Raw genomic sequence first — 12,479 nt, forward strand, 5'->3', positions numbered from 1 at the left:
CATAATTATTACATAACACTCCCCCTTGGATGTCCAACATATAAATATGTCTTACAATGCGCATAAGATGATGCTGCCTCATTAAAAACCTTACCAGGAAAAACCCAGTGGGAAAAAAACCATGGTTAAGGAAAAAAGAGTACAGCGCGCATTAACTCCCCCTCATAAAAATATCAGTGAAGTTCTTTGAGAGAACGCATTCCAATTTGTCGAACCAGCCTCTTAAAAGTAGCGGTTGGAAGTGCCTTAGTAAATAGATCTGCCAAATTTTCACTTGAACGAACTTGTTGAACATCAATATCGCACTTTTCTGTAGTTCATGAGTGAAGAAGAATTTTGGTAGATATGTTTTGTCCTATCGCCCTTGATGTATCCTTCCGAGAGCTGTGCAATACATGCTGCATTGTCCTCATACAAAACTGTTGGAGTCAACCTCTCAGATGATAGACCACAATCTTCTTGTATATGCTGGATTAGAGATCTTAACCACACACTTCACGACTAGCCTCATGAATTGCTAGAATTTCTGCATGGTTGGAAGAAGTAGCTACAATGGTTTGCTTCATTGAGCGCCAGGAGATGGCAGTACCACCATGTGTAAACACATATCCAGTTTGTGATCGAGCATTGTGAGGATCAGATAAATACCCTGCATCTGCAAAACCAATCATTGCTTCTTTCGATAGGTTAGAAAAGAATAAGCCCTTATCCTTTGTACCTTGGAGGTAACGAAATATGTGCTTAATTCCATTCCAATGCCTTCGGGTAGGGCATGAGCTAAACCTTGCTAATAAATTAACAGAAAATGATATGTCAGGCCGTGTATGACTAGCAAGGTACATCAATGCTCCTATTGCACTTAGATATGGTATTTCAGGACCAAGGATGTCCTCATTACTTTCCCAGGACGAAATGGATCATTATTTACATCAAGTGATCTAACTACCATCGACTGGTCAACGGATGTGCTTTTTCCATATAAAATCTCTCAAGCACCTTGTCTGTGTATGATGTTTGGCACAAGGATTCCATCTTTCAGGTGCTCAATTTGCAGTCCTAGACAAAATTTTGTTTTTCCAAGGTCTTTCATCTCAAATTCCCTCTTCAAGTATTCTATTGTCACCAAAATCTCTTCAGGAGTTCCGATGATATTTAGATCGTCAACATATACAGCAACAATGACAAAACCTGACCCAAATCTCTTTATAAAAATCATGGGCTAATAGGGTCATTCTTATAATTTTCTTTCAACAAATATTCACTAAGGCGATTGTACCACATGCGCCCAGATTGTTTCAATCCATACAGGGATCTATTCAATTTAATAGAATATTGTCCTCGAGATCCTGAACTTGCTGCTTCTGGCAGCCTAAATCCTTCCGGAAGTCTCATATATATCTCATTATCCAGTGGGCCATACAAATAAGCTGTGACTACATCTAATAAGCGTAAATCAAGTCCTTCTCTTACTGCCAGACTGATCAAGAATCTAAAAGTAGTCGCATCCACCACAGGGGAGTAGGTCTCCTCATAATCAATCCCAGGTCTTTGTGAAAATCCTTGTGCAACTAAACGTGCTTTATATCTTACAATTTCGCCCTTTTCATTTCTCTTGCGCACAAAGACCCATTTATATCCCACTGGTTTAAACCTTGCAGGTGTGCGGACTACTGGTCCAAACACTTCTCTCTTTGCCAGAGATTTTAATTCTGCATCAATTGCTTCTTTCCATTTTGGCCAATCATCTCTTTGTCTACACTGATCCATGGATCTTGGTTCTTGATCCTCTTTATTCATGACATCAAGTGCTATATTATATGCAAAAATATTATCGACGTCGACTCTATTTCGGTTCCATGTTATTCCAGACATGACATAATTTGTTGAGATCTCTTCATTTTCAGGTACCTGAATTTCTTCTGGAATAATATTCTTTGTCATGTCCACGATCTCTTCTGGAGATCCACCAGAATGTGTCAGATCCTCAAATTGGCCATTGTCAATTGTTGCTCCTTTTCTTTTTCGAGGATTCTTATCTTTGGAACCAACTGGTCTACCACGTTTTAAGCGTGGTTTTGAATCATTAGCAACTTGATGTTGTCCTTCTGGGACATCAATTTTTATAGGAGCATTCACAGCTGGTATATGTGACTTAGTCACTCATTTGGGTCAGAAAATGCATCTGGCAGTTTGCAATTTTGCTAAGTTCTGTAAATGAATTATCTTTTGAACTTCTATTTCACATTGTCTAGTACGAGGATCAAGATGAGATAATGATAATTCATTCCAACTGATTTCCTTTACCAGCTGTTTGTTTTCTCCCCCTAATATTGGGAAAACCGACTCGTTAAAGTGACAATCTGCAAAACGACCGTGAACAATCCCCTGTTGTCGGCTCTAAATATTTGATTATTGATGGGGATTTATACCCAACATATATTCCTAACCTCCTTTGAGGACCCATCTTAGTAGCTGTGGTGGAGCAATTGGAACATATACAGCACATCCAAAAATTCGTAGATGGGAGATATTTGGTTCCTGACCCAAAACCAATTGTGATGGGGAGAACTTATGATGACTTGTTGGCCTCATGCGAATGAGTGCTGCTGCATGTAATATGGCATGTCCCCAAGCAGAAATGGGAAGTTTAGATTTCATGAGCAATGGTCTAGCAATGAACTGAAGTCGCTTAATAATGACTCTGCAAGACCATTTTGTGTGTGAACATGCGCTACAGGATGTTCAACACTTATTCCAATTGACATGCAATAATTATAAAAGGCCTCAGAAGTAAATTCACCAGCATTGTCAAGACGAATAGTCTTGATGGGATAATCTGGAAAATGTGCCCGTAATCTGATCAATTGGGCAAGTAGTCTCGCAAACGCCAGGTTACGAGTTGATAACAATGATACATGTGACCATCTAGTGATGCATCAATTAAAACCATAAAATATCTAAATGGTCCACATGGTGGGTGTATTGGCCCACAAATATCTCCTTGTATACGCTCTAAGAAATTAATAGATTCATAATTTATCTTGGCTGGTGATGGCCGAATAATTAACTTGCCTTGTGAGCAAGCAGCACAAGAATGACTTTGAAGAATCTGTGGTCTTCAAAGAATGTCCACATGAATTTTCAATGATTTTTCGCATCATCACAGAACCGGGATGGCCTAACCGGTCATGCCAAATTGTAAAGTCATCAGTAAACTTCTGGTTTAGTATAGAATGTGCTTCAATTGCACTTATCTTTGTGTAGTACAAACCAGTAGAGAATGCAGGCAATTTCTCTAAAACATTTTTGGTGCCTTGGGATATGCTTGTGATTTGAAGATATTCATCATTCCCTTCATTTATTGTCTCAATATGATATCCGTTATGACGGATGTCTTTAAAGCTCAATAAATTCCTTTGAGACTTAGGGGAGTATAAGCATCAACAATTTCAAATTTTGTTCCCATAGGCATTAATATATTTGCTCTTCCGGAGCCTTCAATAATTTTTGTACTACCAGATATAGTACTCACACTTATGCTTTTCATTATCAATTGAGAAAAATATCTCTTGCTTTTAAGTATAGTATGAGTAGTGGCACTGTCTGCTAAGCACACATCTTCACCTCTTAATGCTAATTGAGCTTGAGTACTCATGATCTTCAAAGAAATTAAAATAAGATAAAATCACAAACTAATAATAATAATGAAAAAAAAACTTATTGAGAAGTTTAAACCAAACAAAGTCCATAAAGTCATAAATTGATGTCAAAAGATGATAGTAAAGTCCATAATGCAAATAGATTAATAAACGTAAACTATTAGAGTTCTATTCATAAAAGATCAAAGTTCATGTCTCTCAAATCTCAATTATTCCCTTCGGGGTGGTGAAGAAATCAGCAACTTCCAAGGTGTGCATTGTCATGAGCAAAATCACCTTCACCGTCCTCGAACACAAGATTTGTCTCTACCTTCTTTCCTTTTTGCTTCAATGATTGCTGGTAGAGATCAATAAGATGCTTTGGGGTACGACATACACGAGACCAGTGACCATTTCCTCCACAACGGTAGCACACACTGGTCGCATTATCCTTCTCGTGTTTGGTACCATTGTTATTGTCCCACTTCTGGTGAGAATAGGAGTTCTTGGAGTAACCACCTCGACCTCTACTAGGTCCATAACCACCTCGACCTCCACTAGGTCCATAACCACCTCGACCTCTAGTAGGTTTATATCCTCTTCCACGGCCACGACCTCTACCACGGCCTCGACCCCTGCTACTGGCATGGTCTTTATTATTTATTGTCTTTCCATCATGGGATGCAGCATTCGCTTCAGGGAATGGTCAAACCAGTAGGTCGTAACTCGTGGTTTTTTAATAATAGCTCGTCATTTTGTTCAGCCACAAGTAAACAAGATATGAGTTCAGAGTATTTCTTGAAACCCTTTTCACGATATTATTTCACGATATTTTTTGTGAAAGGTGGTGTAAGTCTTTTCCAACATCTCATCATCAGTTATTTTTTCCCCACATAGTTTCAGTTTAGGTTATTCTGAACATGGCTGAGTTGTATCACTGATAGATTTATAATCTTGCAGTCTTAAATTTAGCCATTCATAACGAGCTGAGGGAAGTATCACAGTTTTCTGGTGGTCATATCTTTCCTTTAAATTACTCCAAAGCACCTCTGGGTCTTTAACAGTTAAATATTCATTCTTTAGAGCCTCATGAAGGTGATGGCGAAGGAATATCATAGCTTTGGCCTTATCTTGATCCGATTCATTATTTCCAGGCTTGATAGTATTACCAAGACCCTTTGCAGCCAGATGAATTTCAGCATCAAGTATCCAAGATAAATAATTCTTCCCGGTAATATCAAGGGCCACAAACTCAAGTTTTGTAATATTAGACATTTTTCACTAAAAAAAACATTGCAAGATAAGATTAAAGTGTATCCAATAAACTAATAATTTTTTTTTTATCATGTACGAGTCTGTGATAATACATATAAAAGTATAAAACTAAATAACACATGGACATAAGCAGATTAAGGTATCCCAATAAGCTATATAGTATTTTGATGTTCGGACAGATTAACAATTCGACAACAAATAAAGATATAATCCTAATTAGAGTCAAAGGATAATCACATGATATGATAGTCAGACACGAAAAACAGTAAACTAATGTTGGTACAATAAGAATGCAAGGGTGAGTGAATTCTTGTGTAAAAAAAAAATTGTATAAAAGAAATGTAAACAAACTACTGTATTAGTTTACGAAAATCAGTAAGCAAATGTTGGCCTAACTTTATATGACAATATGTCTAAAGCAATCTGTAGTCATTTCATGCAAAACCAAAAGGGAGAAATTATAGACTTTCACTTTATGACATGAAATGAACCTACCGTTTTAAAAGTCTAGGATTCTAAAATTAAAGATAATTTTGTAACTTCCGAAGAAATATATCAATATCATCAAACACTAATAAGAGAATACTCAAACACTAGTCATATCATGAATGGCATATAGCAGATCCATAATTTTCATAATTTTGATAACTCCATGTTTTTAAAGTAAGTAGTGGAATAAAATTGGTCGCATAAAACACAGAAAATGAACAAAACTTTAGTGGAATAGTATGTATCGTTGCGTACCTCGGTAGATCTCGATCGAATGAAACTAATAGATATAGTTAGAGAATCGTGCTGATAACGTGTTATAAAATTGAGAGGATTATAGGGTATTGAGAAGAAAGATGATGGAGAGAGTTATATTATTCACCTCATGGGGTACACATATATATATACACAATAATGAGAGAAGTTACGTAATGTGAAAAGTCACGAGGGGATGTCAAAGGTTAGGTAATGCAAAAGGTTGGACATCACCTATAATTATTCCATACATAATTATTACGTAACAAAAATAACTATATGTCATGGTTATATGATATAAAATCCCTTAAAAAAAAAAAGAAAAAGGGAGTACGTACTACCTCTAACAGTCTAACTACTTAAACTCTAACCAGTGTGTACTTACCCCATAAAACTTTCACTTTCCATTAGTTTCCAGTAATGCAAAAAGAGAAGAGAGAGAAATTTTAGAAATGAATTCTTTGCAATATAATCGTATTTGTATTTGTAGCAAGGGCATTGAATTCAATTCTACAACAATGGGAGAGGCCTGCAAACACGGAACAGTGGAATACAACTGGAGATCCATGCTCTGGGGCGGCCATTGATACTTCTATTACAATCGATGCTGATGCTTATAACCCCTTCATCAAATGCGATTGTACTTCCATCTGTCATATTACTGCTTTGTAAGCTGCTTGCTGCTTCTAATTTTTGTTCCTAACCTGCTTCTTGCCGTATTTATACACCTATATTAATTGTTCTCTCTCTTTATTTTCATTTTTTTAATGAAATTCTATTGTTTCTGACCCTTTTTATATATCTAAATCATTTTTTTTTATATTTCAGTATCATACATACATGATATACTAATATATCTGATTCAAAATTTGACAGGAAGGTCTATGCACTCGATGTAGTAGGCGTAATACCAGATGAACTCTGGGAATTGGTTCACCTTACTAATCTGTACGTTTTCCTATATACTCTCACAATTTCATTTCTGTTTTGGTTCAATTCTAAAGATGTGCAGCAACTCATTGTATTAACAAAGATAGGACTAAGAGAATTCTGATTTCATTAAAGTTTGTGTGTAATCTCAAATGTGAAATCTTCTTGCTGTGTAGGAGGTTGGGGATAAATTACTTGACTGGCCCTATTTCTTCAGGCATCGGAAACCTAACTCGCTTGCAGTATCTGTATGTATTATCAAATTATTTTCATATTGTGCGTTTTACAAGTACCCTTTCGTTTTCTTAAGTTTTACACACTTACTAAGTTGCTATAGCTCCAATAACCAAAAAAGCAGGAAAAAGGGAGCTGTGAGTTACTTTTAAAGCAATAACATAGGAGTGGATCACATATTGCAGGGTGTTAGAGGATAAAGGAGGAAAAAAGTTTGCCAAATAAGAAATAAAGCAAAAATGAATAGAAATTGAAAAAATGGATGTGAACGGAAAGTGAGTAAAATTTAGAAAACGGAGGGAATGATAGTTTAGATAGTGTTCCGTTGAATTGTTCTTTCTTTAATCTTTTCTAATTCCATTTTGAATTAATTCAAGGGATATTGGTATCAATGCATTTTCTGGACGCCTTCCGGGAGAACTTGGTCTACTAACTGATTTGCGATCACTGTGAGTTTTCTTCATTTGTCAAATGTCTTTTTATTTGTTAGTTCTTTAATCATATTCTGAAGACTTGCCTATAAAAGATTTTTCCATGTTTGGTTAGAAAGATCTAGATGAAAAAGAAAGAAAAACATTTAAGTAACTGTCTCATGTTTGATTCTAAACTTCTAATATGCATATGGGTTTCCATAGGATTAAGAGGTAAGGGATGGAAAAGATTCGAATAAAATCTTCAATTTCATTTCCTCACAAAGTTGGTAGAATATGGGGGAAAAAGATATTCAAAAACTGTCAATATTGTTTTTACTTTCCTTTTATCTTTTTTGTGTTAATTAAAGCTCAAACACTAAGTTCCATTCAGATCCTTTCTTCAAAGTTCAAACCAACCAATGAAAATAAAAACTTTATTTTCTCTTCCCTTCCCATTTCTCTCTTTCCTTTATTAAGAAAATACCAAACAATGATTTAGTCCCTTTTGAGTGTTCTTAGTTTCTTTCTCCAAAGAGATTATTGCCTTTCTCACGTCTCTTGTCCCGTGGAGCATATTGATGGGGAATGTCTCAAATCTTTTGATTTCAACTTATTCCTTGCTTCGAGAAAACTAACATAGCAAATAGGGGGTATTAGCCTTGAAAATGTGGAGAGTAAGGATTAAGGAAACGATCCAATTGCTTAATAAAACTTCCAAATTCATCTCTTAGTCACCTGATCTTAATGTACTACTCCATCTTTTAAGATTATTTCTAGCCTGAAAAAGTAACCCTAAAATAAACTTCAGAGAGGAAATATTCCAAATAATATACTCCAAAACAAGTAACGTCAAATAAAGTATATCTGATATTGTCTTGCGTCTCCTTGCCATCCACATAGAGACTTCATGTATCAGTGTCTATAGATTTCACAAACATTTAAGTATTACGGGATTACCTTATACTCCTTCCATCCATAAATAATGGCCACGTTTGATTATGAGTCATTGTAAAGAACCTTTACTTTGAGCACCTCAATTATTCCTAACTATCTTGATATTCAGATCTCTACCATACAAATGTAATGATTCTCTTAAATTATTATAGTTTTGAATTCATTATTTTGGCACAAGAGGTAGTTACATGTACAGCAAATGAGCAAAGTACATAAAGTAAATTGGATCTTGACACAAGGTGTGCTACTTCTGCAGGGGTTTTGGTGCAAACAATTTCTTTGGTCCCCTGCCATCAGAGATAGGAAACCTAAGAAGATTGGAGCAACTGTGAGTTCTTATTTGCCCAATAATTTTGCAATTTTGTCTATAAAGTGATGCACAAATGAGGCTCTTTGTGGTGGAGTAGCTGTGGATTGCTTCTTTACTGCATAATCTTCCAATATCTTTAAGACATTGAATCTAAAGAACTTGATGTCTCCAACCAATCCTTGCACATATCTTTAAGACAATTTTTCCACGTGTCTTTTTTATTATTAGCTTGACTTTGTAATTATGAAACAGAGTAGTGACCCTTTGTCCCTTTCCTTTGTGCTCCCCCCCCCCCTTTTTTTCCCCCTATTTCTAGTCTTTACTTCTCATTCAAAACAGCCCTAGGTAAGTAGGTAATATTGTAGTTTTCTGAACATATACACAGTGTTGGAATCGGGATTTTCAAATCTGAGGTACTATGACTAAGCAAATAAGATCGGGCTATTTCGCCTTTGATCTTTTTGATCTAGGTGTTATTTGTTGTTGAAGTATGATTATCAGTTAATTTTGTTAGTTAACTATTAGAATATTATAAATAGTTTAGGATGCCTTCTACTTTCATTTTGTAACAGACATTAGAATGTAAATCTAACAGACATTAGAATGTAAATCTAATCATCAATAAACTCCTCTCTCTCCCTCTCTTTGTACTGCCTTCTTCACTAAACTCCATTAATGGAGTTGAACCACATATTCTAACAATTTCTATGTCCACTACACAAATAAACTAACTACAATCTACTAAATACTCCATATAAAATCAAATCAATAACCAACAATCAATTCATCATACAAATTAACCAATTCAAACAAGTTCAATTTTTCATTCATAATTATTATTAAATTGTTATTAGTGTGTATATTATAAATTTGACAACTAAACATTGAATAGAGTCATAATTATTATTAATTTGTTATTAGGGTGACAACTAATTATTGTTCAATCTACTGCACGGAAGTTTGCCATTTTGAGCTCTTGGGAATTGGGACTCCAAACTAATATTTGACATCTAATGTCTTTTACTTTACTTTTAGTGGTTTAGTTTTTAAAAATTGAGAGAGAAAAGTTGGGAAGCAAAGAGAGTAAGAAAAAGAAAAAAGTTTGACAATGACAACTCATTGGTGCTTTTCCTTCTTTTATTTTGCAACTAACCACTCTCACTAATCACTAAGAAAAAGCAAGGAGGGAAAAAATAAGTGAGCGCAGGAAAGCCATGCCCCTTCCTGGTCATGAAATCCGCAGCCCGATTTGCATCCGTCCGGATATGCCGCATTTGGTACTTAGACAACTCCACTTCAACATCTGCGATGATGGAAACGATGGTCTAATGAACATGAGACAAATCCTTAAATAGGTTGAATGTTATCCCCTTCAATAATGATATTAGGCACACTATGACTCAGCGCACATCGAACTCCATCTCTAGCAGCCAAAGATTCAGCTTGCAAAACACTAGAGTTAAGGTTCAGAGTATGCACACCAGCACATAAGACAACGCCCGCATGATCATGGATAACAAACCCAATAACACCATCCCTATTAGGAAGTTTCGACCATCAATAATCTTAACAAACAGGGAAGGGAGGGGGACCAGGGATGGGGAGCAGTAATAGGCTTACTAGAGAAGGAAGAAGGGAGGGGAGGGACAGGGAGACACCTCAAGACACCGATCGAGCTCAGAGGCTCGGGACCAATCCTGAAAATAATTTAAAATAAGCTTACGTACCGCCCTTGCTGATAGAGAGGCGTCTTGAAATACTACCTCATTCCGAACATACCAACTAATAAGATTCAGACTCTCACACGAACAACTTTATTCCAAAAGAACTGTCGGTAAGCTCTATGGCGGGAGTTAATGACGGGAGAAGAAAGCTTTTCATTTGAAAATTTGCTTTGGTGGCCAAATTAGACTTGATGAGGACACTATGGCCAGCTTGAGAAAAAGTATTGGCTCTCTATCTAGCAAATTGGTTACTTACAGCTATTGAGACCTTAGCAAAAGTCTCGTGGTTGACCCAATCAATAATGGGACAACCAAGATAGTCAACCAAATAATCTTTCTCCTCCATTTGGAAAAATGGACGGGAAAAGTTACATAGAACAACATTTATCAAGGATCTCTTAATAATGGTGCAATTAGAGGCCGTGGCTTTGGCAAATATCATTGTATCATCCGCAAAGGGAATTAGCTATATAAATATAGGAGATTAGTGAGTGAAAGAGGTACAAAAGAAAATATCGGAGAATTTATTAGTTGTTAGCTTTGGGATTGTGTAAAGTCACTCCAAAACTTGATATCTATCTTTACCTTTCTGTAATTTCCATAGTTATCTATCAAAATTATATTTATCTCCCTTGAATTAACTGCCTAAATTTCCAGTTCATTACAAATTTACGACTAGTGTAATGCATTGGGGTATAAGGGAGGCGTAATGTGCAATAAAATTTCTGAATGTCATTTTGCATATGCAACTGATATATACATCAGGCAAGCACATTAGTAACCCATAATCACTCAGGCAGGAATGTTTTCATCTACATGATACATGCTTGTCCATAGTAAATGAAGTACAGTGATTCACTATCTTGTAAGGCCAAAAATGGATGCACATGACATCACCTTTGAAGAATTTTTACTTTGAACATGCACTAATGTTCATATACATCAACTCTGTGACATGCAAGGAGAAGATAATGACTTTTAGGTACCAAGCAGCTATACTGGCTGCTTTCAGGATTTGGTCCTAAAGTAGAGGAGTTGGAAAATTTAGCCTGTCTATATTGTTTGGATAAGGTAAATTGATAGTTGAAGTTTCTTGGCATGCACATCATAGAGAACCTTTCATTGTCACAATAAACAGGCCCCCACACGCGTTTTATTTGGACCATGATTCTAGAAAACTTTAACGGCAACAATCTGGAAAGAAATGATTTCGTCAGTTCTTTTACATACTTGAATTATCTACAAATAATACTTTGTAGTAATAGAAATTGGAAGCAATGTGCTTAATTGCAGAGTGACCCATGGCCAAAATGCTTTTACAATAATATTGATAAAATGTTAATGTTAGGAATTTCTATAACAAGTTTTGCAATATTAACTTACAACCTTAGTAGTTAGCAAAGTGCATTAGCTGGATAGCATCAAGGTTTTCTATTATGTTTTGTTTCTTGTCAGAAGATTATAAATGTGGTTTACCTTGACAGGTACATTGACAGTTCTGGAGTTAGTGGTACAATCCCTTCAACATTTGCTAATTTGCGAAACCTATTGACAGTGTAAGAGCTTAACATAACTACCACATCATACACTGTTTTGTGAAAAAAAAATCCTAAGAACGTTCAGAGTCTAACTATTTACAGAAGTATATGGTTTAAGCTCCTCGTCTTGTCATTTTCAATCATTTAGGTGGGCATCAGATACGGAACTTACAGGTGTAATACCCGAATTCATAGGGAACTGGAGCCAACTTCAAGACCTGTGAGAAATTCATTTCTTAAATTGTTGTTCATTCTGTATCTTCCCGAGTTCCTCCTTGTCTCCTTTGTTATTTTAATTGTTTACTAATGGATGCTTTGGTAAAAGAGCCAGTGTAATCTAACAGATGAGCCATGCTCTTATAATATAATTTAATTAACATCCTACACTTTGCAATCCAAACTGTCCCATGTAGGAGGCTTGAAGGAAATTCATTTATCGGACCAATACCATTGTCCTTTTCCAATTTAAATTCCTTACAGAATTTGTGAGTTGCTTCAGTAGCTACTTCTCCATCTGTCTTTTTCTCTATGTTTGTGTATATGACCCATGATTATGAGGGTGCATTTCACGGACCTTCTCACTTGTATGTGAAATGCAGGAGGATAAGTGGTTTGTCAAATAGCAGCTCTTCTTTGGAATTCATAACTGGTCTTACATCCTTACATATCTTGTAAGGCCACCTGATTCTAGACTACAAATGAGCTTCTTTACTATGCCT

The 12,479-nt window shown here is 35.9% G+C and overlaps 1 protein-coding gene across 2 annotated transcripts in view; it reads left to right on the forward strand.

Moving 5' to 3' along the window:
• Positions 1-12,479, forward strand: part of LOC104899429 (probable LRR receptor-like serine/threonine-protein kinase At1g56140) — a 50,358-nt gene that overhangs the window by 21,137 nt on the left and 16,742 nt on the right. For both annotated transcript variants that reach the window (XR_008967129.1, XM_048648118.2), the window contains exons 2-10: positions 6,148-6,325; positions 6,534-6,605; positions 6,764-6,835; positions 7,199-7,270; positions 8,445-8,516; positions 11,707-11,778; positions 11,909-11,980; positions 12,174-12,245; positions 12,360-12,431. Coding sequence is in view for 1 of the 2 variants with exons in the window: in XM_048648118.2 (XP_048504075.1) it covers positions 6,148-6,325; positions 6,534-6,605; positions 6,764-6,835; positions 7,199-7,270; positions 8,445-8,516; positions 11,707-11,778; positions 11,909-11,980; positions 12,174-12,245; positions 12,360-12,431 (754 nt within the window). In the remaining variant the exon portion in view is untranslated. The remainder of the gene's footprint in view (positions 1-6,147; positions 6,326-6,533; positions 6,606-6,763; positions 6,836-7,198; positions 7,271-8,444; positions 8,517-11,706; positions 11,779-11,908; positions 11,981-12,173; positions 12,246-12,359; positions 12,432-12,479) is intronic.

Source organism: Beta vulgaris, chromosome 7 (genome assembly GCF_026745355.1).
Source record: "Beta vulgaris subsp. vulgaris cultivar EL10 chromosome 7, EL10.2, whole genome shotgun sequence".
Lineage (NCBI taxonomy): Eukaryota > Viridiplantae > Streptophyta > Magnoliopsida > Caryophyllales > Amaranthaceae > Beta > Beta vulgaris.